This window comes from Austrofundulus limnaeus, unplaced genomic scaffold (assembly GCF_001266775.1).
Source record: "Austrofundulus limnaeus strain Quisiro unplaced genomic scaffold, Austrofundulus_limnaeus-1.0 Scaffold104, whole genome shotgun sequence".
In the NCBI taxonomy this organism is placed as follows: Eukaryota; Metazoa; Chordata; class Actinopteri; order Cyprinodontiformes; family Rivulidae; genus Austrofundulus; species Austrofundulus limnaeus.
Window position 1 is genome coordinate 543,743 of NW_013952506.1, and position 24,967 is coordinate 568,709.

The window sequence follows — 24,967 nt, forward strand, 5'->3', positions numbered from 1 at the left end:
TTGCATATTTACACTGCCATGTATTGTGGTAATGTTGATTAATGTGTACTGTCCTAATAAATAACCTAATAATAATAATAATAAATGAACTAAAATATTTTGGTATAGGTGTTACAATAGACCCAAACTATTAACAAAAATATACACTCACAGGCCACTTTATTAGGTACACCTGTCCAACTGCTCATTAAGCAAATGTCGAATCAGCCAATCACATGGCAGCAACTCAATGCGTTTAGGCATGTAGACATGGCCAGACGATCTGCTGCAGTTCAAATTGAGCATCAGAATGGGGAAGAAAGGTGATTTAAGTGACTTTGAACGTGGCATGGTTGTTGGTGCCAGAAGGGCTGGTCTGAGTATTTCAGAAACTGCTGATCTACTGGGATTTTCACGCACAACCATTTCTAGGGTTTACAGAAAATGGTCTGAAAAAAAGAAAATATCCAGTGAGTGGCAGTCCTGTGAGCGCAAATGCCTTGTTGATGCCAGAGGTCAGAGGAGAATGGGCAGACTGGTTCGAGCTGATAGAACAGCAACAGTAACTCAAATAACAACTCACTACAACCGAGGTAGGCAGAAGAGCATCTCTGAACATAAAACACATCGAACCTTGAGGCGGATGGGCTACAGCAGCAGAAGACCACACCAGGTGCCCCTCCTGTCAGCTAAGAACAGGAAACTGAGGCTACARTTCAYACAGGCTCACCAAAACTGGACAATAGAAGATTGAAAAACGTTGCCTGGTCTGATGAGTCTGGATTTCTGCTGCAACATTCAGATTGGTAGGATCAGAATTTGGTGTCAACAACATGAAAGCATGGATCCATCCTGCCTTGTATCAACGGTTCAGGCTGGTGGTGGTGGTGTGTGGGGGATATATTTTCCTGCCACACTTTAGGTCCATTAATACCAATTGAGCATTGTGTTAACGCCACAAACTACCTGAGTATTGTTGCTGACCATGTCCATCCCTTTATGGCAACAGAGTACCATCTTCTGATGGCTACTTCCAGAAGGATATCACACCATATCATAAAGTTTTATACACAGGCCTTTAGATGTTTGTAATATCCAGTCATTTAAAAAGTAAGGAAATGCACTGACATATACTGTATTGTATAATGGTGATTCAAAAATTGACATTGATTCCAAGTGCTTACAATGTAATAAAAACAAGGTAAAAATGTAAAGTGGTAGTGACAGAATGTAATAAAAATATGAAAGTAGTTTTGATGGTGTACGGTGTTCCATGACTTGAATTAGGTGCCAAATGTCTTTAACTCTTATTTAAGGGGCCCAAAAACAACATTGGAATTCTTCTTTCTGGACATTAACTGGACAGTTAATAATTGAAGCCGATATTCCTGATGTACTCCAGGTTTTTGTTCTGTTTTATGCAACTTAGTTGTCTTAGTTTTTTCTTCCTGTATTGTGACGGTGACAGTCACTTGTACCCTGACCCCTACTTTCTCTCTGCATTGTGTGAAGCTTTTTTGTCTTGATATCAGTGGCTTCTACTGCTTTCTTTGGCCAGGTTAATAAACCAGCTGAGACTGTATCTGATACATTAGGCCCTAATGATTAGGGCATATGTGTTGATAGCTTGGACTTTGGTTTTACCATCTGGCTCTTATAAATTTAATTTCAATTTGCTAGCCTAATCATGGTATTTTCAATACAAGATAACAAATACAAAGAAAAATACACAAGACTGGATGAAAACATGAAGTAGGGGGTTTGGAGTAAAAATTAATTTTTGATTGCAGTGACTCCTGGCTGTTTAATAAAAACAAACCCCATGATTAGACTAGCATAGAGCTAGCTAAATCTCATAACATACACCAGTGTGTCACAGTTTTATGTGAAACTCAAACTTTCTGAAATCAAAGATAGACTGAGTCAGGCTAGCCAGAAAATTCTGTCTTAATCTTTTTTTTCCTGCTTTAAAACCTTAAAATTGAACTCGAGCTTCTGACAGAGCATTTTTTTTACAACACAATAATAAACAAGACTGCACAAAACAAAAAAATAAAGTTTTTGTAATGTACAAAGCAAACACACAAGAGTAAATAAATAAATAAATAAATAAATAAATAAATAAATAAATAAATAAATAAATTTTAAAACAGAACTTTTACCACCTCGGAACCGTCCATAGTCTTCAGTGACGATATTATCGGACGGAACTAATATCCGAGTATTTTATCCTACCGGAATTTTCTCAGGGTAACACGTCGCTTGGTAGTTATGTCGCCGGTGCTGAAGTCAGATCGTTCTCTATCGTAGTAGTTGTAATTGAGTTAGGATAACTCTTTCTGCGGTTATTTTCTTCAAAATACATCATCGAGAGATTATGTGTTTCGTTAGAACGACGTAATCGTCGCAGAGTTGGTTTATTTTGAGGTAAAGTAAGTTTACTGCCGACTTCACCCTCAGCCTTGTTCTTCACTGACTGTTAGCTAACGTCAGGCTAAACTCACAAGAAGGACCGTGAATGTAACAGAGTATATATTCACATTATGAAGTAGACCTTACATATTCAGGACTTTGTGATGTAGTGAACTGGATCGTTTGAATTTGCTCGCACGCGTCTTACCGCTGTAGTGAGGTCTTCATGCTTCCGTTTAGTCTATATGTTGTTTCTGTAGATCGAATTGAAAAAGATTCTGCTTAAATAAGAGTTATTAAACGTTTCTATGTAATCTCTTTACCTTTTATATCTGTGACATGTTATTTCATTATGTTTTGTCAGTTACCTGTTCGAGCCATGGCATCTCTGTCAGAAGAGGTGCTGCTGGTGGTGAAAAAGGTTCGTCAGAAGAAGCAGGATGGCACTCTGTATCTGATGGCTGAGAGAATAGCCTGGGGTCCAGAGGGCAAAGACCGCTTCACAGTCAGCCACTTGTATGCAGATATCCGCTGTAAGTCCCAAATCACAAGCAGCCCTAAAATGCTTGCGTGCTGGTGGTTCTTACATGATGCACTTCACTTTTGCTCTGCAGGTCAGAAGATCAGTCCTGATGGCAAAGCCAAAATTCAGCTTCAACTGGTCCTTCACACCGGCGAGAGCACCACATTCCACTTTGCCAATGAGAGCACTGCACTCAAAGATCGAGAGGCTGCCAAAGAACTGCTGCAGCAGCTACTGCCAAAGTTCAAGAAGAAAGCCAACAAGGAACTGGAGGAGAAAAACAGGTATGACTGTTGGCTGTTTTACTCATAACACAAGATTTTGAGTTTTTTCCATAAACCTCCACTGTCCTGACCATTGCATTGCATAATAAATAGTTTCCATTTAGATTAGGGTTGGGCGATATTGGCAACAAAATGTATCACAATTAATCGTGTCATTTAGCCCATAACAGTCAATATGACGATTAATCAGAATCAGCTTTATTGTCATTCAAACATAACATCAGGGATGCAATGTAGAACGAAATTGCAGTTAAGAGAAAGACACACATAACAAACATGGGGGAACGGATGAACAGGTCTTGCACAACAGGGTCGCGCTACATTTTGCAGCTACGAAAAACACAATAGGAGAGATGAGTTAAAAAAAGTTTCTCTGAGAATCAATAGGTGACAGTTGTACTTACATGTACGTAGCTGTTGTTGTGACCTTGGTCTGCTTTCTCTGGCTTTCCTCGTACTCCGATTTATGTCTGTGTTCCAGGTGATTCAACAAGCTCGTAGGGTTAGTTTCACTGTGCTGCCTTCCACTATTGGGCTAGTGAGAGTAGATCGAACACAAAAATACATCCTCACGTGACACTATTTATGTCTCCTCTTCTTGTAGATCCTTTTTATTTAGAGATTTAAGTAGAAATTGCAGTAACTGCAATGTGGCTAATATTAATTGTTGACATTTTTTTTGACAATTAATCGCACGTGATATGATTTTACTCAACCCTAATTTAGATCAGAATCAGATTACTTTATTGATCCCCGTGGGAAATTACAAAAGCAAACACATAATAGCTGAGTGGTACTAGCAGAATTGTTATCTTTCTTTTTCTTTAAGAATATATAATGTCAACTGTTGTCAAACAACATGGAGCATTTCTTGGTTTATTTTCTCAAAAATGCTCTAAATGGTCCTTGAACTGAGCAACAGACATCTTTTTAAAAAATTGTTCAGTAAAGCATCAAAACTCACTTAACCTCTCATTTGTTGATCAGTGTAAATGAAAGAAAATGGTTGAAAAAACGCAGTGCACAGCCAGTGCGATGGCATCACACGAGCTGCAGCATCACATTTATTATAATGACTGCAGCGTAACTGAGAGGACGACTCTGCAGCGTGTGGTGAAAATGGATTATCAAGATTTCATCCCTCTTCTTGAAGATCATTTTTAATAAGATTTAAGTAGAAAATCATTGGTATTGTCAGTGATTTTTGTCATTATTCTCATTAATGTGTGATATTTTCCCACGGAATGAAGTAGCAAATAAGATGCATAAACCTGACAAAAAAATGCAATTCATTACTTTTTTAAAGCTGTGTCCAACCTCTCTTCAAGAAAAAAAAAACGTATCATTTATTATGTCCTGTGGGTTAGACATGGCTTATTCATTATGCTTTGGTGCGATGTCAGTCAGAAACTGACGACACTAACTATATTTTTAATCAACCGTATCAATAATCAGTGCAGCCAGTTCAGACTTAATAAGAGAGAACATGTGATTGATCAGGCAAATTAGCTGCTGCTATTTTGAAATGAACCACGAGAAATCCGTGTAAATAGAACAGAACTGGATTGTTGAGGCACATTTTTCTTGCCTGAGTGAAACAGTAGCTCAAAAAGGTCAATGTTCAGAGATGTACCAAATAAGAGAGACTTTGACACAGCAACATATTTCCTCCACTTCAGTGTGTTTATGAAACAAAATGTGTTTATTGACATTGCCGGTGTTTCATAATAATATAGAATAACTCATACCCATTGGAAAGATTTTCTTTAGATTAGTTTAAGTGTTATGACAGTTATCTAGACCAAAATTTACCTTTTCACTATATTATCTGTTTTATTTGTAAATAAGTCCAGTAAATCATGTTGCATCTTTCTTAATTTTGCTATTTTGGTCTCTTCGTGTGCAGCAGTTAGTGGAATATACTGTGGAACTGATGGCATAACTTGTTATCATCATACCTCTGGTTTCATCTGGTGCACCATTATACAGCAAGAAGACCTATTCATAACATAAACATTTGAAACAGTTGCAGTTTTTCTCCAGATTTAATAATAAAAAGTTCATACCTTAGTCTGAGCATGACAGTTACAGACTAGACATGGGTTTTTACGATGTAAAAACAACTGTGCATTGCCATGTATCATGTCATTGCAGCATGGCTTTGCCTGCAGCAGTGGACTTGCAGAAGGAACTTTGACCAAGTTCAAATGTTTTTTTCTATACCAGCTTGTGCCTGTCACATCAGCAGGTGTTTGTAATTAAGGTAATTGAGTGACAATATGAAGTTAGGAGAGATTTTTTGTTAAAGTTGCATTAGCTGGGTTTAGAACCCCGATCTCCCACATGAAAGTCCATGACATAGATCATTAGACCAATGGAACTGTGGCAGAGTGAGGTGCCAGGGGTTGGTTTGTATGTGTGCAGAAGAGGCCACATTGCCAATACAATTATTGACACTAAACTGCATAATATTACAACAATAGAGCAATATTAAGATAATGATATAGTAAAACATCAAAATACAATCATATTAGTATTGTAAACATTGAACTATTGAGATTAAATAAAAAAAATTAAGATGCAGTACCAAGTTAAGTACAGATGGGGGCAGTATTGGACCATTACAAGACCCCATTGACTCCCATTTTATGAATTTGGAATAAAGTTACAACATTAATATTTGAAAAACTACAAGCTGTACAGGTACCAAAAAGCATAGCAATCATTTGGCACAGGACCTTTACAGATAGAAATTACAATGGCAGCTGTAGGACAATGTAGGCAGGAGCATTGGACTTTCAGAATGAACTTTGACCAAGTTCAAATGTGTTTTCTATACCAGCTTGTGCCTGTCACGTCAGCAGGTGTTTGTAATTAARGYWABTGTGTGACAATATGAAGTTTGAAGAGATTTTTGTTAAAGTTGCAGTAGCTGGATTTGAACCCTGATCTCCCGCATGAAAGCCCACAGTGCTCATCACGAGACTATAGGAGATGTGGCAGAGCACAATCCCAGGGATTGGATTGTATGTATACAGAAAAAGTTTACCTTGCCAATGCAATTATTGACATTTAAGTGCAATATATTACAGCAATAGGACAACATAAAGACAGTATTACAGTAAAACATTAAAATACAATCATATTAATCTTGTAATCACTGAACTATTGAGTTTAAATATTATGAAACTATGGTGCAGTACCATATTGTGTAGATGCAGCAGGGGGCAGTATTGGACCAATACAAGGCTCCACTGACTGCCATTATAATTTATTGAACATTAATATTTCAAAAACTATACGTTTTACAGGCACCAAAAAGCATAGCCATCATTTGGCACAGGGGCTTTACAGATATAAATTACAATGGCAGCTCTAGGACAAAACATGCAGGAGGAGAAGCATGGCAAAGTTGAGATGACTTGGATGGGAAACGAATCACAATAGTGTGCATTGCATTGGCAATGCACACTGATAAAGATAATCTACAGGCCTTGGTTAGCATATTAAATGTTAAAGTTCATGTCCGTACAATTGGAGAAAATCTGCTTCTCCAGTTGTACCAAAGCTTAGGTTAGGTTTGCAGAGTTTCATGTGAACAACATTTAGACCTGAAACTGAATATTAAATGATTACATCATAATAATCACAACAAAATGGCTGTGAATGAAAGAAGTCAAGGTGTTGCAATGGTCCAAAGTCCAGATTTCAGTCTGATGAAAATTCTTTGGCAGGACCATGAAAAAGCTGTACATAACCAGATGTCTGCAAACCTCACTGAACAGAAGGAATGCTGCTGAATGAGCCAAAATGTCTTCATAATGATGGGAGGGGTCATATAAAGTCCTGTAAAAGAAGAGTGCTTCAGGTTATAGATGTCAAAGGTGGTTCTGCAAGTTGTAGAAATAAGGGGTGGGTTTTTTTTCACATTGGTTTTGAATTTTGGCATATAGTTTGTAATAATGGTGCATATTTGTCAAGTGTTTTAGTCCGTTTGCAAGTTTATTATAAGATGATGACCAAATTGTTTAAACTTTATCCTGTTATTTAAAAGTTTAGATGTGAAAGAAGGTGTATTTATTTGTAATCAGGACTTTTAAGACTTCGGGCTTCATTGAGCCGAAGAGACACGTCAGTCAAGTCAGGTCAGATTGAAGCAGCTTTGTGTCTGTCTGAGAGCAGTTGTGTTTGTATTTCCTCCTGCAGGATGCTCCAAGAAGACCCTGTGCTTTTCCAGCTCTACAAAGACCTGGTGGTGAGCCAAGTGATCAGTGCGGAGGAATTTTGGGCCAACCGATTAGGAGGCATGAACAACGGAGAAGCTGCACCTTACAGCAACAAGCAGGACGTTGGTATATCTGGAGCCTTTCTGGTAATTACATTTATCTACAGCTATCCTTTCCAAATGTTTTCAGTATCAACAGCTGCCCATTGAAACGCCTTGTGTTTATGTTTTTCAGGCCGACATTAGACCTCAGACCGATGGCTGTAATGGTTTGAGATATAATCTGACAGCTGATATTATTGAGTCCATTTTTAGAACTTATCCTGCAGGTAAACATTGACTACTTAACTTTAAAGTTATAAGCAGTATTGATCGATGAGAAAAGGGGCTGTTATTTTACAATCAAGACAAGCAAAATGTCACAGTAGGAGTTTTAGACAGTTTTTTCAGATAAACTTTGTGCTTTTTTATAAACTTTGCAATAGCTTAAAGCAAATGTATTTATATGGACTTACATTTTACTTGCAGTGAAGCAGAAGTATAGTGAAAATGTTCCTCACAACCTGACGGAGAAGGAGTTCTGGACCCGCTTTTTCCAGTCGCATTATTTCCACAGAGACCGCATCAACACGGGGATGCAGGATATCTTCTCAGAATGTGCCAAGCAGGATGAGAAAGGTAACCGTTTGACATTTTTCCAGCACTGTTTGTGAATAGATTATTAGATTTATGCAGGAAAACCTTAATATTCTCTTATTTGTCGTCCACAGGGTTAAAGTCTTTGGTGAACCAAGGAGTGAAGAATCCTTTGGTTGACCTTCTGTCGTTGGAAGATAAAACATTAGATGAGGTGAAATAAGCGTAAAGCAGAAATCTAAACACATTTTACAACTAACTAACTCGTTTATTTTAAAACCTTTTTTTCGCACACAGGGTTATGGAATTAGAACAGCTGTACCCTCAACCTCTAACGCAAGCAAGACGGTAAAAGAAAGCAGCAACTCTGCGATTATAAAACGGTTCAACCATCACAGTGCCATGGTGCTGGCTGCAGGCTCACGCAAGGGGTAAAAAGCATCATTTTGAATAAAAAAATGAGAACAACTTGATCAGGTCTTCCTGCTAACCGTGACCTGTTTTAAAGGGACGTGCCAACCGACCAGGCCAGTGAGACGAGCAGCACAGATGGAAACTCGAGGGATTCCGACTTCTTTCAGCCTCCTCTTAAGAAGGTACGTCAGCTCTGGAAGTCGGTTGAGGAGTTATGACACAATGATTTTCACTCTGTAAGGACCTGAGTTCACCGTGCTTCTTTTCTTTTTTTAGGTTAAACTACAAGAAGCCATCGAGTATGAGGATCTACAAAGGGAAAACAAACCAAAAGTGGTTGCATTAAACCTGAAGAAGTCTGACAGGTACTGTTTGTTTTGGTTTGTCTCAAAGAGTTTAGTTCCTCTCGACAGAGCTCTGATTGTTGTTTCATCATAAAAACAGTATTATGTTAGGTGCTATAGTTTGCACTTTTTTCAGCTTTAATTGTTGGAGTCCTTCTTTGTCTGTTAAGTAAAACATCTCATGAACCACTGGATGGATTTGATTTAAAACCGAACGTTTTACTGGTTGTGCATCTACAACTGATTTACCTGTTGGAATCAGTCCAGTTCAGGGTGGCTGCCTCATCTGATCAACCTCAGTCATGTTTACAACCACTGAGTTTGTTGTGGTAGTAGCTGAGAGTCACTAACAGCACATACTCTGAGCTCTAATAATACCTCTTGGTAGATCTCATGATTTCACAGATTGTTTACTAGGTTTAACCCAATAGATTATAACATTTTTTTGTGCTTATGCTCAGGAGTAAAGCTCCAAAATACAAGAACCGTTTTTATTTCTTGATGTGCTAAGGAGTTTTAATCAAACATTACACTGTTTTAGGCATAAAAAGTAAACCTATCTGTCCACGAGTCTTGATTGTTAATTTTTTTAGGATGATAAAACAATTCATTCTTCTTTTCTAAATAAGGTACGCTCATGGTCCCGTGCCTCTTCAGTCCCAGCAGTATACAACCAGCCAGGATATCATCAACTCTGTCAGCTACATACAGCATGAGATGGCCAACTACAAACCTAACCTCACTCAGGTTGGATTAATAAAAACATAATAAACATTTATTTTTACTTGTATTGTGTGTTGATTTGTTTGAAATTTAAAAATAGTGTGTTCACATATCCATTAGTTTATTTACACTGAAGCCCAAACCAAACATGTCAGATTGTTTGTGGGAAGTCATCGTTAGAAAGTGTTTTGTCTGAGCTAAGACTTCAAATACTTTAAATATTTTTTATGTAACATTTAAAAAAAAAAAAAAGCACTCACTCATAGCTGCCTTTGCAGAACACTGGATTGCTCTTAACTATTGATGATTTGCCCAGTCTCTTAGCTTGAAGCTTTAAATTATTGATGATTGGGTAAATATTTGTTGTCTTTAGTAACACATTGGGCAACAAATCCCTATGTTAACATTAGGTGGATTTTCTCTTGCTAAATAACATCTTGATTTCATTTATTCTGTGTACTTTATTCCTGATGTATAGCAGAAGGCTGAAACTAAAACTAGGATTTAAAATAGTCATGTTTGCATGTTTCTCTGAGTTGTAAAATTATACTTTTAAATCATCACTCAAACTAACTCCTTCATTTTAACTGGTATAAACAGTAAGCTGTGAACTGAAACCCTCTTTTTCCACACTGGAGTGGCAGGAGATCTTTAGTAATGCAGTTTGCCACAGTCTCACAGGCTCGCTTGAATCGCACACAAAAATGCTTCATCCTATAGCACTAATTGCAGTAATTGCAAAGTTGTAAATAATAATTTTTGGCAACTTTTCTGACCATTAATTGCACACAATATGATTTTGCCCAACCCAACTTTGCTGTTCAGTCTCTTTCTGTTCTTTGGTAACAGCACAGGTTGTCAGATCATTCTGAACTGAGCATCACAGCGATGTGTCTTGATGTGTGTATATGATATATATTATACATGTGTATATAAACTTGTATATAAAGAGTATTTACTCATATTTTTCTTTCATAATCTGTTTAGAGGTAGGTGCCAGGGCAAAAGGTCTTTGTTTTTGTTTTTTTAATGTGATTTACAAAAAAAAGACAAACACAACAGCTGAGTCAGTATCTTATTTAGACTGTTTCAGATTAAATTTTAGGTTGACAAAATTACAGGCACTGATCCTCGAGTCTAAATTTTATTTCAAACAGTGAAAACAATCAGTCTTCTCAGGGCCCTTTAGAACTGTCTCTTTAGGTGTTGTAAGCTATTTAGAACATTTAAAGCATACTTCTGGTTTTGTGTTTTAGGGCTGCAGCGAACAGTTCTGTTTTAAAATTGATTAATCCGCTTTCGTCTGACATTTATTTTATAAAGACTTGCTATGACTTCATTCATTTAATATTAGTGTTTAATGCAAAAATCTTTTTTCAGGTGTTGTCCAGCGCAGTAGCTAGTTCTGCCATCGCAGCGCTCTCTCCAGGAGGTGTCCTCATGCAGCCCGTTGCACCGCAAGCCATAAACCGTAAGCGTGCAGTGCAGAACTTCACTTCTTTACATGACGCTGTGGTTGACCGGGCTCAGTGAGGAGCAATGCAGTGAATTTTTACCTTTTTATGATCTCTGTCTGAGAACGTAGTGAAGGAGAAAAGTATTTCTATACAATGATACAGAATTAGTTTTTACTCAGCTGCGTGTTAATGTTGTTTGTTTTTTCAGAGATGGTACCCACAGAGATTCAAGGAGAGCTGAAACATCTGTATGTTGCTGCAGGAGAATTATTGAGGCACTTCTGGTCCTGTTTTCCTGTAAACACGCCATTTTTAGAGGAAAAGGTCACTTCAGTTCAGAAATCTACCCTATGTAAAATAATTAACTTTCAATCTTTTAACTTCTTCGTCTCTTACTTTTATTTGCAGGTGATAAAAATGAAATCAAACCTCGAGAGATTTCAGATGACCAAGCTTCGTCCTTTTCAGGAAAAAATCCAGCGACAGTACTTGAGTACAAACGTAAGTCTCTGAGGTTTTCAGTGTCTCTGAAGCTTTCACCAGGTGGCACTCGTGTTTAATCAGTTTGACGTTCCCGCAGCTTACAGGACACTTGGAGGACATGTTGCAGGCTGCCTATAGCAAGTTCCACATCTGGCAAACTCGCAGGATGATGAGGAAAACTTGACCTGTGACCGTGAGACAAGGAGAAGACTAGAGAGACTTGGATGGATAAATGACTCATGAAGGTCCTCCGTGCTGTAAGAGGACCACAGCCCAATAGAACATAGTTCAGCGGGGCTTAAAGAGGATACAGAGGGACGCTGCTACAACCTCAGACGTTCAACAGAGAATAACTGCATCTCAGTCACAAATAACATTTGTTTCCTTCTCTTTTCTTTGTGTTTTCTCTGTGGTTAAAGAGCTCTCTGCCTGTAAATGTTAAGCAGGACTTTTAAAATGACCAAACCTTTGGAAAAAAGGGCTCTCAGGACAACACACTGAGAGAAGAAGATGCAAGCAAAGGACGGTTAATGTTTCATCAGTGCACAATGCAGAGGAAAAAAGAAACGAGTGGCTCTGAGGCATGGTGGTCCCCTTGGAAAACAGGGGTGGTGTGTGGAAGTATTAAAGAAAATCTGAAAGATGAAGATGCAAATTTAGCAATACTGTAAAGATATTTCACACTTTTGTGCATTAGGGTGGCTCAAATTAAAGTGTCACTGGTTTAATGCACTACCTGTCTGCACTGAAGAGGAAAACAAATTAGAAAATTAAAGTGAGGTATTTGTCCATGCTGATTTCTATTCCAAATGCAGTATTTCATTCAACTTCTTTATCTGCAACTAAGCCTTTTGGTGTTGTTTAGTTCAGTAATCATTTATTATTACAGTTTATTATCCGAGAGGTGTCGACTATCTGCTTTTGTACATTATAAACTACAGCATTCAGACCTGTTGGCTTGTTTTGTTTTCTTTGTGAGGAGCTGTTTGGGTTTTCCTGCAGAAAACCCTGAGCTAGCAGAGGAAGCTGCTAACAGGAAGTGAGCTCACATCAGCTGACAGCAGCTGTCACGGGTCGCCTGGCTGCAGTCAGAAACCTCTCAGTCCCGCCGCTGACTTTCTCCACAAACCACCCCGCATAAGCAAGGATGTAGAACAGGGGTTTGGTGTGGGTTTTGCAGGTGGTAATGCTGAAGAGATACTCGGTTCGTCCGGTGAGTTTCAGCTGTGTTTTTAGCACTCCAGTTAGCATGTCGGCTAGGTTGTTAAACSATCTTGAATGGCGCGAGTTGACACTGAAAACTCCTCAGGCGTATACTTGGAGGGCGTCACTTGTGAAAAAATGTTTGTTTAATTGTTCATTTTACACGGTGTCGTTGGTTTGTTTCGTTTTATTGAAATGTTAGCATCAGCGCTAACAGAATAGTCTCGTGACGCCTAGCTGCCATGATTGATTAATCATCTGCTGCTCGAGTCGCCCCCCCTTTTCTACCAGCAGCTACTTTACACTGTTTTATTTCTAAAAACTGGATCATACAGTCAATAATATCGTTTTTCAAAAATATATATATCTTTGATGAGTTTCTGGTAAAAAAAAAAAAAAGTCTGCGGTGTTTCTGTGGGATTCTGCTACTTTTACTCATTTTAAAGATCAGTGGAGTAAGTAAAGACACTTTAATACAGATTTGTGTTTTAAGCTCATTTTTAAATGGTGTTCAAGTTTCCCAAAGGAAATATTATACTTGACGTTTCTGAGCAGCAATTTATGTACAAATAAAGCTTTTTATAACAAGTGTTGTGTGCCAACTAACTGTATGAATCATCACTGCACATCTCTGCACATGCTATGGTAAAAAATAAATAAATACTTGTAGTTTTAAACACTATACACATTTTATGGTAAAAGGCTGCTTTCACATACTTTTGTGCCTGTAAAACAGTTATGTGAAGCTTTAAATTGAAGGTTTAAATAAATCTTTGTGCCGTTGTCAYTCACATTTTTTATTTATAGGTTTTTTTATTAGTTAAAAAAAATCCAAATTGATGTACAATTTTCAGATTATTTTTTCCGAGATGTTAAAAAATGTTCACAACCCCAAAATACCAGAGCAATAACTTACTTTTGCTTTTAAAAAAATGCAGAAAAACCATCAATTATCCCCAAAAAATGTCTGTTTTTTTTTTTTTTAGAAACTGACCATCACTTTTAGTACTTCATGAACACAATTGTCTTTTATTTAAAAGCAGAACTTGTAGCTTTTTGTTGTGTCATTTAGAGTGAAAGTCTCTTAAAGAGGTACAAAATGTGGTTTCATACAGAACATTTAACATCTAATGCAAGATTAATTAACTACAGCTAGGCTTAGCTCTTTGATACCCTTCAGTGATGATTGATTGTGAAAAAGGGCGTGACAGAGTGTTCTTCCTAAATTATTTTTTGTTTTCTTATACTTCCTGTAAGAAACTTTTACTCCACATTAAAACCATATTGTTGTAGTTAAATAATCCATATCAGGCTAATGTCCTTCCCCCCAACCTTCAGGTTAAATGTGATCCTTGATGTTACTAAAAGCAAATTTATATCAGTGCACAACTCTCAAGATAACACAATTAGAAAGAGAGATTTCTTCTTATCATGAGTAACTTACACTTTAAAACATTCCGTTTCAGGTTTTTGTTGTCTTAACAGTTTGATGGTTGCATCTGGTTAGTCCTCAAAGCAAAGTCATCCAAGTAATGCTGGCGTGAACAAATACAGCCTCAAAAGTCAAAATTTGCACATTCTTCTGAAATGCTTTCRCAGTGGCTGTACTTCTGAGAAGATTTGTTTTGTTGTGTTTTGAAGAACTTTGCTATCCTCTCTTTAATGTTCCTCCCCACTTTTAACTGAATCGTTTTTTTTTTTCAAAGCTTTAGTTTCACTTCTGCTTTCTCAAAAATTCATGTGAAACCACAACCAGTAAAAGGGGATTTAAGCCAAACTTTACAAACTTAGTGTGTCCTGCCCAAACGGTCTATTTGTATTAGAAATAACATGTCAGAACTACTTTTTACAATACTGGTTATATAGAAGACCCCCTTTTTTAATCAATTTTACATTGGTTTTGTTAATTTTGATTATTTTATTGATTTCAGTTTCCTTTTTCATGCTGGCAATGAGAAGAAACTTCACAAAACTTTACCAAGTTATAAGCTGCTGTGTGGTTTTTGTACCAGATGATTGTTTTACATGAACTGATGAAGTGTGTTCTGGCTGCAGCTTAAAGGGACGTCATGACTGATCAATTTAGGATCTGAGATGCAATCGGGGAAGTCGTCAAATCCATCTTCCAAAACTGTTTTTTTAATGTTTTTCCCATTTCTGCTCTTGTTTAGCTGTTGTTGGAAGACGGGTGAAGATGCCTCTGACACCAGCTGTTCCAGAGAACCACAGCCACGTCCTGGCAGAGTTTGACTGCCTTGATCCGCTTCTTTCTGCTCTGCGTCTGGACTCAGGCAGGCTCAAGGTAGGCCCTGCCGTCACATCTAAAGAGTTTATAGTAGCTTGTTGACGTCCTAGTTAGGAGAAAGTTATAAAACATCCAGTAATGTTTTTTTTTTATAACCTCTGACAGCTGCTGTGAAAGATGCGGGTAAACAAACRGTAAATCACGCTGTAAGAATTGAATTAAACTACATATTATTTGACTTATTTTAAATGTTTTTAGTGTACCTGTGTGGCTGTGTCAAGGAAGTGGCTTGCACTGGGAACATCAGCTGGAGGGTTGCATCTGATTCAGAAAGAGGGCTGGAAGCAGAGGATCATCCTCACCCACAAGGTGAGCCTGAAATCCTGTGAGAACTGTTGATCTCATAAAGGATGTGAATGCACATTAAATGAGCTGTTTGTAAGAAGAGAGCTGCTGCCTCACAATAGATTCAAGAGTTTTGTTGTCATATGCCCAGCATACAAGCAGTTACACTGTGCAATGAAACTCTTACTTTGCAGTTCCCCTATTTACAGATAGTCCGAGATATTATAAATAAAGTACAATAGAATACAAAAGTAGGGTGGACAGAATAATAGATATTTACAGTTTTTACATTATTTTTGGACATTAGCAGCTGATTTTTTAGTGCAAAAAGTCACTGTATACAGTATTTATAGACCAGTATTTGGACAGTAGCAGCTGAATTTTTAGTGCAAAAAGACACTAWRTCAAGTCAAGTCAAGTTATCTCCCCATGGGGCAATTTGTGTCACAGCCAGCAGGAACAAAAACAATCATCAACCACAAATACAGTAAAAAAAAAAAGATAAAAATCATCATGTATAGGTGTAAAAACTACAAACACACAATCAGTAAGAAGTATTTAAAATGACAATAACAGCAGGTAAAAAGAAGTTCTTAAATCTGTTGGTTCGACATCTTTTTACAGCAAATCTGCGTGCTGATGGTAAAAGAGAAAACTCTGTGAAGAGGGGGTGGTTAAGCTCAGCTAAAATTACCTGAGCTTTCTTCAAGGATCTGTTTCTGTGGAGAGTAGTGATGTCATTTAATGGGACATTAGCGATTTTACTGCAAAGACTGACAATATGCTGTATGCGTTTTTTGTTTTTCTGTGTCAATAGCCCATACCAGCAAATAAAAGAAAAAGTAAGAACAGATTCAATAAAACAGCAATAAAACATTCTCATAAAACTACTGTCCATGTTAAAACTCCTTAATTTACGATAAAAGTACAAACGTTGATGGGCTTTCTTGCGTACAGTGTCCACTTGTTTGTCAAAAGAGTTTGTTGTCAGTTACAGTACCCAGATATTTATATTCCTCCACAACATCAACTTGTTGATCATTAATGTACACAGGAGAGATGGCTTTTTTGTTTTTCCTGAAGTCAATAATCATTTTTTGGTTTTGTTGACATTTATGTCTAGAAAGGATGACTTACATCAGTGTATACAGAATTATAGACCAGTATTTACAGTTTTTGCAGTATTTATGGACAGTAGCAGCAGAATTTGTAGTGCAAAACAGACATGGGTATATATGGGTAAGCATCAGAGGCTTACAAGATAAAATAAGAGCTCTGTTTGTTTTAGGAGGGCTCCATCACTCAGGTGGCGTGTTGCCCACATGATGAGGATTTTGTTGCAGTCGCCACAAGGTGAGAATTGGTTCAGAAATTTAAACAAAACAGTTATTTCTCTGAATAAAAAATACGTAATTTTGTCTTTTTCCTTCTTATCTGTGTGTTTGGTGGTCCGTGCTCGTCCAGTCAGGGTCTGGTGGTGGTGTGGGAGCTGCAGCTGGAGCGGCGCGGCCGTCCCGAACGAGTCGGCCTCTCTTGGGAGCACAGAGGACACAGCATCACTTCCCTCTGCTGGGACACCAGCGCACTCAGAGTTTTTGTTGGGGACGCTGCAGGCAAAGTGTCCTATCTGCGAGCAGGATCCTCAAAACTGGGAAAGGTAGAAGCCGTGAAGAAGCTGTAAATGTCATTTGGACCATTGGTGATTATTTAACCGTCTCTTTTTTGTCTCTAGGGGTCAGCGTTTGTAATCTTCCCCATTCAGACCGTCACCACTGTTGACTCCAGAGTGGTCCAGCTGGGGTACCAAGATGGCCGCCTGCTCGTGTCCTCTCTGAGTCGCTGCTACCTCTGCGACACCGAGAAGTAAGTACCTATGAGATCCTGTTGGGATTGTGTCTGCAATAATGCCAAATATTGTCTTTTCAGGTTTTCTTTAAGAAAATAACAAATTTGTTTTAAGCACATGCATGCTGCAARTAAAATAAAATAAATAAATAAAAGAATAGATTCAGAGTGTTTTCCTATCTTTGCCTGTTTTCAGGGAGAAATTCTGGCGTGTTGGAAACAAGGAGCGTGACGGAGAATATGGAGCCTGTTTYTTCCCTCAGAACAGAGGGTTACTGGTGGGCCAGCCTCCACTGCTGTACTGTGCCCGGCCAGGGTCTCGAATATGGGAGGCTAGCTTTAACGGCGAGGTTCTGAGCACTCATCAGTTCAAACAGCTACTGGCATGTCCCCCGCTACCACTCATCACCTTCAGGTTAAGCTGCGCTCTCACCTAATCAGAGCGTACAAAACACCAAGACTCATAATCTGTTTGTTTCTTCTGCAGAAATGAGCCAAATTACAATCCAGCACAGAAGAGTCCACAGTCTCTCACGTTTTCTAAACTGCTTTATTTGGGGTAAAAAGTGTTTAAACTTGAAGCTGAATTGTTGCACTGAACATGACGGTCAGCTGTCTAAATCAAGATTTCGTGTTTGGATGCAGAGACCAAAACCTGTTGACTTGGACGGATTCAGCCGTTTATATCTTCACACCTCAGAATGGACAAGTTCTGCTGTGGGCTGAAGTTAAAGGTGAAGTTAAACTTCTGCAGTAAACTTCAAAATGAACAAAGTTTAAACTTTTCCTTTTTAACTCAACAATTAATAAAAATCTTAACTGTTTTGATCACTGATAATTAAATATTTTCTTTTCATCCTAATTAACCTGTTTTTATTTTGTCTTGTTTTTCAGACGTRGCTGACGTTGCAGTGCACCGCGGTGAGCTGTTCTGTCTCCACGGGAGCGGGCGCCTGTCCCACCTGTCCTTGTTGTCCGCAGAGCGTTGCGTGGAGCGTCTGCTGCGGCGCGAGTCTTGGACTCTCGCTGCCTCCGTCTGCTGCATGTTCCAGCACGCCATCATTACCAGCAGGGTACGGAGCTAACTGACTTCCTCTTTGTTCAGTGACATATCCTCAACTCTCTGGCCTTAAAGCAAACATTGTGTTTAAGACCTCTTGTGTGACTAAAAAAATAAAAGCCTGAACTTTACCTGCTCATAGATACAAGTAATGTTCTGTGAATACATAAATTATTAAAAAATGATTTATTTTTTTAATTCAGGCACGCAAGTCCATTCCTATGGACCGCCTGGAGCACCTGAAGGCTCAGCTCAGCTCCAGCACAGACTCTGAGCTGATCAGCCAGCTAGAGGAAGTGATCGCGAAGCTGGAGCCGCCGGACTCTGCGTCCAGCAGCCGGAGGAGCAGCATCTCCTCACATGTAAGGAGGAAGCACACGACCTGTCAAAAGTTTGAACATGCCCTCCTATTCAATGTCCTTATTCTTTTCCTCTTTTTCCTACATTGCAAATCAACACCAAAGTCTGGACATTTGGACAGCTGCTACTGTCCAAATGTTAATGTTATTGTGTATTATATGCAGTGTCATTTACATGATAAATAAAAAAAAAATGAAATGAAATAAAGAAATATGTAGCAAATTTAAAAGTGCCAAACAAAACAAAATATGCCCCAGATTCTGGACCACTCGTAGCGGGCACCCCTTACCACACCCGTGGACACTCTAGGTACCTCTGAGCTTACATGGCTCCTTCTGTGTTCCTTTGTAGTCTGAACGACCCCAGTTCAATAAGAAAACATAAGATCACTGAAAGAGGAAGTGTGTCCAAATTTTTGTCTGGCAGTGTGTGTTTGTCAAAGCAGATTATTTTCAAAATAAGAGTTTTTCAGACTAACAGATAAGAGTAGATGATGAGGTTGTTTGTGATTGCTCTTTAGCTTTATGAGTGACAAATACGCATTAACCCAACATGGGACACAAACATCTCACTGTAACTCATTTTTCTTCATGATTAAACTTGTGAATTTTTTCACAACAAACTAACACTTCATAGCTCCAAAATGTGCAACAAGTAACTGTAAAACGTTCATTTTGTACAAAAGTAAATCATTACGTAATGAGTAGAKTTTTTTTCTTCCTGTCATTCTGGACACGTAATAAATGAGTAAAATGATGACATTTACATCCTTATCCAGGAGAGTTTTAACGTCCTGGACTGTGGAATCTATCGAGTGATCAGCCGCAGAGGAAGTCAGTCCGACGAGGAGACGAACTCCCTCATCAATCAGTCCACGTCKGAGGAGGAGCAGCTCAAAGACTTCAGCTTTGTGCAGGAGGAGGATCAGGTGGATCATGGTGAGAAGCACTAATGTTAATCCTACTTTCACTGCCATTTTACCAAACGTTCACTTACCTTTTGGATAAYCCAGTTCAGATGAGGAAAAAATGTTTTGTTGAAAGATTTCCACCTCAATTTAGTTAACATTCTTTGCACCAAGTCATTAAAAAWCATCATTCTGTAAAAAGTAGTCTCTAACATCAATGGTAATCTCCAAATGTTGTATTTTTTTCTTGTTTCTTTTATTTTATTACTACCAATCTCTTTGTGTTTTCACTCTATAAATCTACTTGATGTTTGTTTAAAGCAGGACTAAACTTCCTTCCTGCTCCTGAGTTCAGTGGTAAAAAAGAGTGAAGTTATTTTCAGTTGAACACCTAAAAATAGCATCAAATTAAAAAGAACAGAAACAACAAAACTATTTGATTGGTAACATTTTTAGCATTTCAAAGTAACTGATGATAATTTAACTCTTTGATGCTCTCTGTTGTGATATAAAAGCTTTTAATCGTATGTGTTGCTTTGCTGCTGAACCACTGGATTTGCTTTAAAAATTGCTTCACAAAAACAACCGTCACTTTGCCGAATTGTTGACAACGATTTTCCTGTCTGTTCCATTGCATCACGCATTCGTTTTTGGTTTTGTTTCGTGCTGCATTTGATTTACAGTCTCTTCACAACCTACAGTCTTGCCTCGCTTTTGCTTTCTGTCCGAGGCTTCTCGTCATTTCCCTCCAGCACTCCATCCATCTTTGTTTTTCCTCCCACTCCTGCCCCTCATCTTCACTCAGATCCACAGAGCGGCGAGCGCACTGAGGCCGATCGATCGGATCAAGGCCTGCCGTTCCACCTCCCGCTCTCGTTCCGCCCCAAGCCGCCCCGCATCGCACTGCAGGCCGTCAAAGACAGGTGAATGAAAACTAAACAAACGAATGGCTCCACAGCCACGTTGCTTCAGTTATACATGTTTATGGTTTGCTGTAGCTATGAAAAAATAAATGTGATTTTGCATCAGAGTCTATCCAAACTACTTGAAATTGACCGGAAATTGACAGGAGATTCAAGGATTTCTCAAACATGCATGAATGAGTCAAAGCAACACTCTGGATATGTTTTTGATGAGGGAATGACATTATAACTTGATGTAACGCCCAAAAGTCGATTTTGCATAATATTTCATATTGTGGATTGAAACTAAAGTGCAGCTGTGCTCTCAGGTGACTCACTTCTCCTTTCTACTAAAACCCACATCTTTGCATCGATCGGTTGTCTCCTGTTTTGTCTCGGAACAACATTCATTTGAATGACAGTCTCCCTGCTTCTTTGTGGCTGTTAAATTGTAAAAACAGTTTAACCAAACTTCACCCAGCAGCAGTTATTTTTTTATTTTATTTTTTCTTCTGTCCGTCAGTGTTTCCAGTTTCGTCAAGAAGACGACGGAAAAGATCAACACCCTCCAGATGAACTCTGAACTCCGGCAGCGGCCTGAATATAGAGAGACGGGACAGAATGAGACCATCTCCAGCACAACGTCCTACTCAGAGGACCTGGAGAACGAGTGAGTGCAGATTTTTAAATGAAAAATGTCTGTTACTAAAATGAGAGCAAATCCATATGTTGTGATCACAGCTGTAAGGAAGAGAAGTGTTTTTATTTTACTTTTCCTTTTTGATGAATATTCCACTGAAAGTTGACACAGTAAAACCTAATAATTATATTTCTCCTCACAGACTTTGTAATGAAGGATTTAACCCCGAGGCTGATATGCAAGAACTTCGAACAGCGACAGAGAAAGCTGTGTAAGGACCCCACAGAAATGATTCTTTTAACTCTAAACTTCCTGCTGTTGTTTAGATGTTAATGTTTTTCCATCATCAGCTCACAGATACAAGACCCTTTGGTGCTACTTGATCCAGTTTGCCTCAGAGAAGCTCTGCAGGAGTGGCTGCCGGTCCTGGAGCGAGTCCTTGGACCCGAGGCAACCGACTCGAACCTGGATGGATCAGGAGAGGACAGGTGGGAGCGGGACTATCTGAACCCCTGCACAGAGCAACAAGGAGAATCCACAGAGATTGTTCCAGAAGAGACCAAAGAATCTCCTGAAACTGGAAGTAATAGTAAGCGGCAGCCAACGTCAGACTCTGCTGAAAACGTCACGTCGTGCAGGAGTTGTCCAGAGCCTATCCGAGTGGTGTCCCCTGAACCCGTACCATCAGACCTGTCGGCTGACCTCACCGAGCTGGCCACGCTCTACACCGAGCTGAGCTGCTTCAGGAGCCAGAACGAGGCGCTCGGATGCTCGGCTTTCCTGCGGCGCTACTTCTTTCTGCTGGACCAGGAGCGTGTGAGGAGGATGTGTCTGCTGTGTTATCAGGAGCAGCCTGGGATGATGAGCTCCTTCACTGACGCCATGCTGGGTCAGAAACTTCTCTTTGTAATCTGTTAGGGCTGTGCAATAAAACAACAACAATCTACATCGGGACACACACATGTTCAATATTAATATGTCCAATAGAACATTGATTATTTCACTGAACTCCGATCCAGAACCGCACGGCATTCTGGGTGATGTAGGCAGAGGAAAGGCATTAGATGCTCGACCTCTCACTGCCCAGCCTAACAAGGTTGGTGGAACAAATAACTCCATTATGGTGAGCTAGCAACAACTTGTTGAGCAATGCGCAGTAGCAATTTCATGTTTCGCCTCTTAACGGCTGAAAGTAAAAAAGAACGATGTGGAGTGAAAGGAGAAAACAACTCAAGGAAATTTTGGATAAATGAGGAAAGGTCACCTCACCAGTTTGGGAGATTTAAAGGGGTCCCTGATTAGTTGTAACATTAGACTATTTGAAAAACATTTATTTTAACTGTAAAATAAAGACTGTAAAAATACTGTAGCTGTTTAGTTTTGTAAATTTTTAAAAATATATTTTAACACAGATGGAGCCATTTTATTTACACACAAAGTATTCTGGGTAAATGATGATGTGGATATGTCCTCGGTGTGAGCGAGCTATATCCACCCTGAAGGTTAATCTTGGACAATATCTGATGATCGACTCTTTTAAATGAAACCAGAGAGCGTTGACAGAGAGGAGAAGGTAGAAATGACTCAGCCTGGAACTGAAAATATGGATGGAGGACAACAGAGCTGCTTCATGGAAGAAGAACCWCAGCTTAGCCTGTTAGCCTTCGCACTAGCACTGACGCTATATTGCCTTATAAGTATTAGCTCGGTGTTAGCATGACAAACAAGCTAAACTGAGGTCCTCCATCCATATTTTCAGTTGCAGTCTGAGTCATTTTTGCGTTCTCCTCTCTGTCATGTGGATGGAGGACCTCAGTGATGAGAGGAGAATGTGTAGTGCTGAGCTAATACATATATACTGTATGGTGATARCGTCGGGGCTAATGCTTACAGGCTGAGCTAAGGTTCTTCTTCCATGAAGCAGCTCTGTTGTCCTCCATCTATATTTTCAGTTACAGGCTGAGTCATTTCTACCTTCTCCTCTCTGTCAACRCTCTCTGGTTTCATTTAAAAGAGTCGATCRTCAGATATTGTCCAAGATTAACCTTCAGGGTGGATATAGCTCGCTAGCAGCCTCGCACTGATGACCTATCCACGTCATCATTTACCCAGAATGCTTTGCATGTAAATAAAATGGCCCTGTCCATGTAATATAATTTTAAATTTTTAGTTTAAAAATGATAAAAACTGAACATCCTACTGTATTTTTAGTCTTTATTTTACAATTAAAATATATGTTTATTAAATAAAGTCTAATGTTACAACTAATCAGAGATCCCTTTAATATGCCTTTTTTTCTCTCTATCCTTAATTTCTAACTGGTAAAAAACTAATCAGTAATTATCATTTGATATGAAACACTWATATCCAGATACATTTTTCAACCACATCACAGCGCTTTAACAAAAAATACAAAAACAAAATAAATCCCTCCACAAGTTTTTCAACTTCTACAAGCTTTAAATAATGAATTTGTTTGGAAAGTTCAGTTTTAGATGATTAAACGCGTGATTAATTTAAAGTTTTGTTCTGTCTTTGCAGAGCTCACTCAGTCCAGCAAGGTGGTGGAGGTTATTCAGAAGGGCGATTTGCTGAAATCACTGAGAAATCTGAGGGAACTGGAAGCCTGGGGTGCACCTCATCTCCTGGCTCACCTGCACAGGTCAGCCCACCATGTTCTGTCCAAYGCATCAACACACCTCATGCAGTTTGTTTGATTAACGGTTGATAATAAAACAAGGAAAGTGCATTCTGAAGTGGATGCTGGACAATTTTACTAAACCTTTTGAAAGACCTGATCTTTTAAAATGTTCATGTAAATTTCATTGTTTATGTGAACATTTAAGCTACAACAAAAATAGTTTTTAGTGATGTACCGACTGAAACAAAGGAATGTTCCGTTATAATCCAGGCTGTATGAGAAGCACGGCGAGGCAGCTGTTCGCTCGTTTTCCCAGTTCTATCCAACAATCACTCCTGCTGATGTGATGACGATGGCTCAGCAAAGCCACTTCCTGCCATACCTGGATAATCTGGTCCAGTCTCGAGCTGAGGAGCACAGGTATGTCATCAGACCCGTTTTATGTGAAAACATCAAAGATAGGGAAATTCTCTTTATTACAAAACTCATTTTGTTACTTTTTTCCTGTTAGGTTGTCATTTCTTCAGTCCCTTCTTGAGCCTGAATCACTGAGGCATGATTGGCTGGAGCTGGCTCTTACCCATGATGCTCCTCAACACTGTGATACCCTGACTCCTGATGGACAGCCCAGGTGTTACTCTGCAGTGTGTGGAAAAAATGCAAAATATCCCATTTTTCTATAGCATTTTAGCAGCGTATGCAATGAAAGCTAACTGTGGGAGTGTATGAAACTAAACGTGTGTCCTGCTACAGGTGGCACTCACACTGTTTCAGTTGGGGTTACAGACGTCTTTTGTCCTTGCTGACTCGTCTTCCTGCAGATCTGTCGTCTAAGGAGAAGATGGCGGAGACCTGCCGCAGTCATGGGTATTTCTTTTTTTTTTTGTTCTTTGTATTAACCAAGCTGCTTGTGTTGTTACAAACCAGACATTTAACTATTTACTGTATATAATGCATGTCTGTGCAGGTACTGGACCGGCTACATTTACCTCTGCAAGGAGCTGCAGCGGCGCACAGAAGCGTTTTCCACCATCTGCCAGCTGGACGACATCAGTCTGCTGGAAGAACCTGATGGTAAAACTGTTCCCACAGATACACCAGAGATGATTTTAAAGATCTCTTAATAGTTTTAAAGGATCCATAATTACTTGTAACATTTGACATTATTTTATAAACATTYACTTGTTGTTATAGCTGAGCAAAATACTTGTAAATAATTCCAGAATAAAAGTCTGAGTCTGACATGTGTTGACTCAATTAGTGCTGTTCTTATAGAATAGAATAGAATAGAATAGAATAGAATAGAATAGAATAGAATAGAATAGAATAGAATAGAATA

At 38.9% G+C, this 24,967-nt stretch overlaps 2 protein-coding genes across 5 annotated transcripts in view; both read left to right on the forward strand.

Annotated features, from left to right (window-relative positions):
- Nucleotides 1–2,235: 2,235 nt before the first annotated feature.
- gtf2h1 (general transcription factor IIH, polypeptide 1) lies at nucleotides 2,236–12,277 on the forward strand. The gene is made up of 15 exons (XM_014013628.1): nucleotides 2,236–2,406; nucleotides 2,756–2,924; nucleotides 3,006–3,198; nucleotides 7,405–7,570; nucleotides 7,659–7,752; nucleotides 7,952–8,101; nucleotides 8,194–8,273; nucleotides 8,357–8,490; nucleotides 8,568–8,655; nucleotides 8,750–8,838; nucleotides 9,447–9,564; nucleotides 10,921–11,011; nucleotides 11,206–11,321; nucleotides 11,406–11,498; nucleotides 11,578–12,277. The coding sequence occupies exons 2-15, from the start codon at nucleotides 2,771–2,773 to the stop codon at nucleotides 11,662–11,664; spliced, it is 1,653 nt and encodes a 550-aa protein (XP_013869082.1). The 5' UTR covers nucleotides 2,236–2,406; nucleotides 2,756–2,770; the 3' UTR covers nucleotides 11,665–12,277.
- A 214-nt stretch (nucleotides 12,278–12,491) lies between these two features.
- The window catches only part of hps5 (HPS5 biogenesis of lysosomal organelles complex 2 subunit 2), a 14,859-nt gene continuing 2,383 nt past the window's right edge, over nucleotides 12,492–24,967 (forward strand). Inside the window, exons 1-22 of one of the 4 annotated variants that reach the window (XM_014013620.1) lie at nucleotides 12,492–12,693; nucleotides 14,855–14,985; nucleotides 15,187–15,297; nucleotides 16,562–16,626; nucleotides 16,738–16,930; nucleotides 17,006–17,136; nucleotides 17,315–17,533; nucleotides 17,606–17,677; nucleotides 17,764–17,852; nucleotides 18,013–18,191; nucleotides 18,382–18,540; nucleotides 19,317–19,476; nucleotides 19,767–19,802; nucleotides 20,251–20,368; nucleotides 20,871–21,017; nucleotides 21,190–21,258; nucleotides 21,338–21,876; nucleotides 23,529–23,649; nucleotides 23,899–24,048; nucleotides 24,140–24,259; nucleotides 24,382–24,495; nucleotides 24,596–24,702. In XM_014013620.1, coding sequence (XP_013869074.1) covers nucleotides 14,878–14,985; nucleotides 15,187–15,297; nucleotides 16,562–16,626; nucleotides 16,738–16,930; nucleotides 17,006–17,136; nucleotides 17,315–17,533; nucleotides 17,606–17,677; nucleotides 17,764–17,852; nucleotides 18,013–18,191; nucleotides 18,382–18,540; nucleotides 19,317–19,476; nucleotides 19,767–19,802; nucleotides 20,251–20,368; nucleotides 20,871–21,017; nucleotides 21,190–21,258; nucleotides 21,338–21,876; nucleotides 23,529–23,649; nucleotides 23,899–24,048; nucleotides 24,140–24,259; nucleotides 24,382–24,495; nucleotides 24,596–24,702 — 3,007 coding nt within the window. In that variant the 5' untranslated portion in view covers nucleotides 12,492–12,693; nucleotides 14,855–14,877. Of the gene's footprint in view, nucleotides 12,694–14,854; nucleotides 14,986–15,186; nucleotides 15,298–16,561; nucleotides 16,627–16,737; nucleotides 16,931–17,005; nucleotides 17,137–17,314; nucleotides 17,534–17,605; nucleotides 17,678–17,763; nucleotides 17,853–18,012; nucleotides 18,192–18,381; nucleotides 18,541–19,316; nucleotides 19,477–19,766; nucleotides 19,803–20,250; nucleotides 20,369–20,870; nucleotides 21,018–21,189; nucleotides 21,259–21,337; nucleotides 21,877–23,528; nucleotides 23,650–23,898; nucleotides 24,049–24,139; nucleotides 24,273–24,381; nucleotides 24,496–24,595; nucleotides 24,703–24,967 lie in introns of those variants that run through there. The other 3 variants (XM_014013621.1, XM_014013623.1, XM_014013622.1) reach the window with 3 other exon arrangements.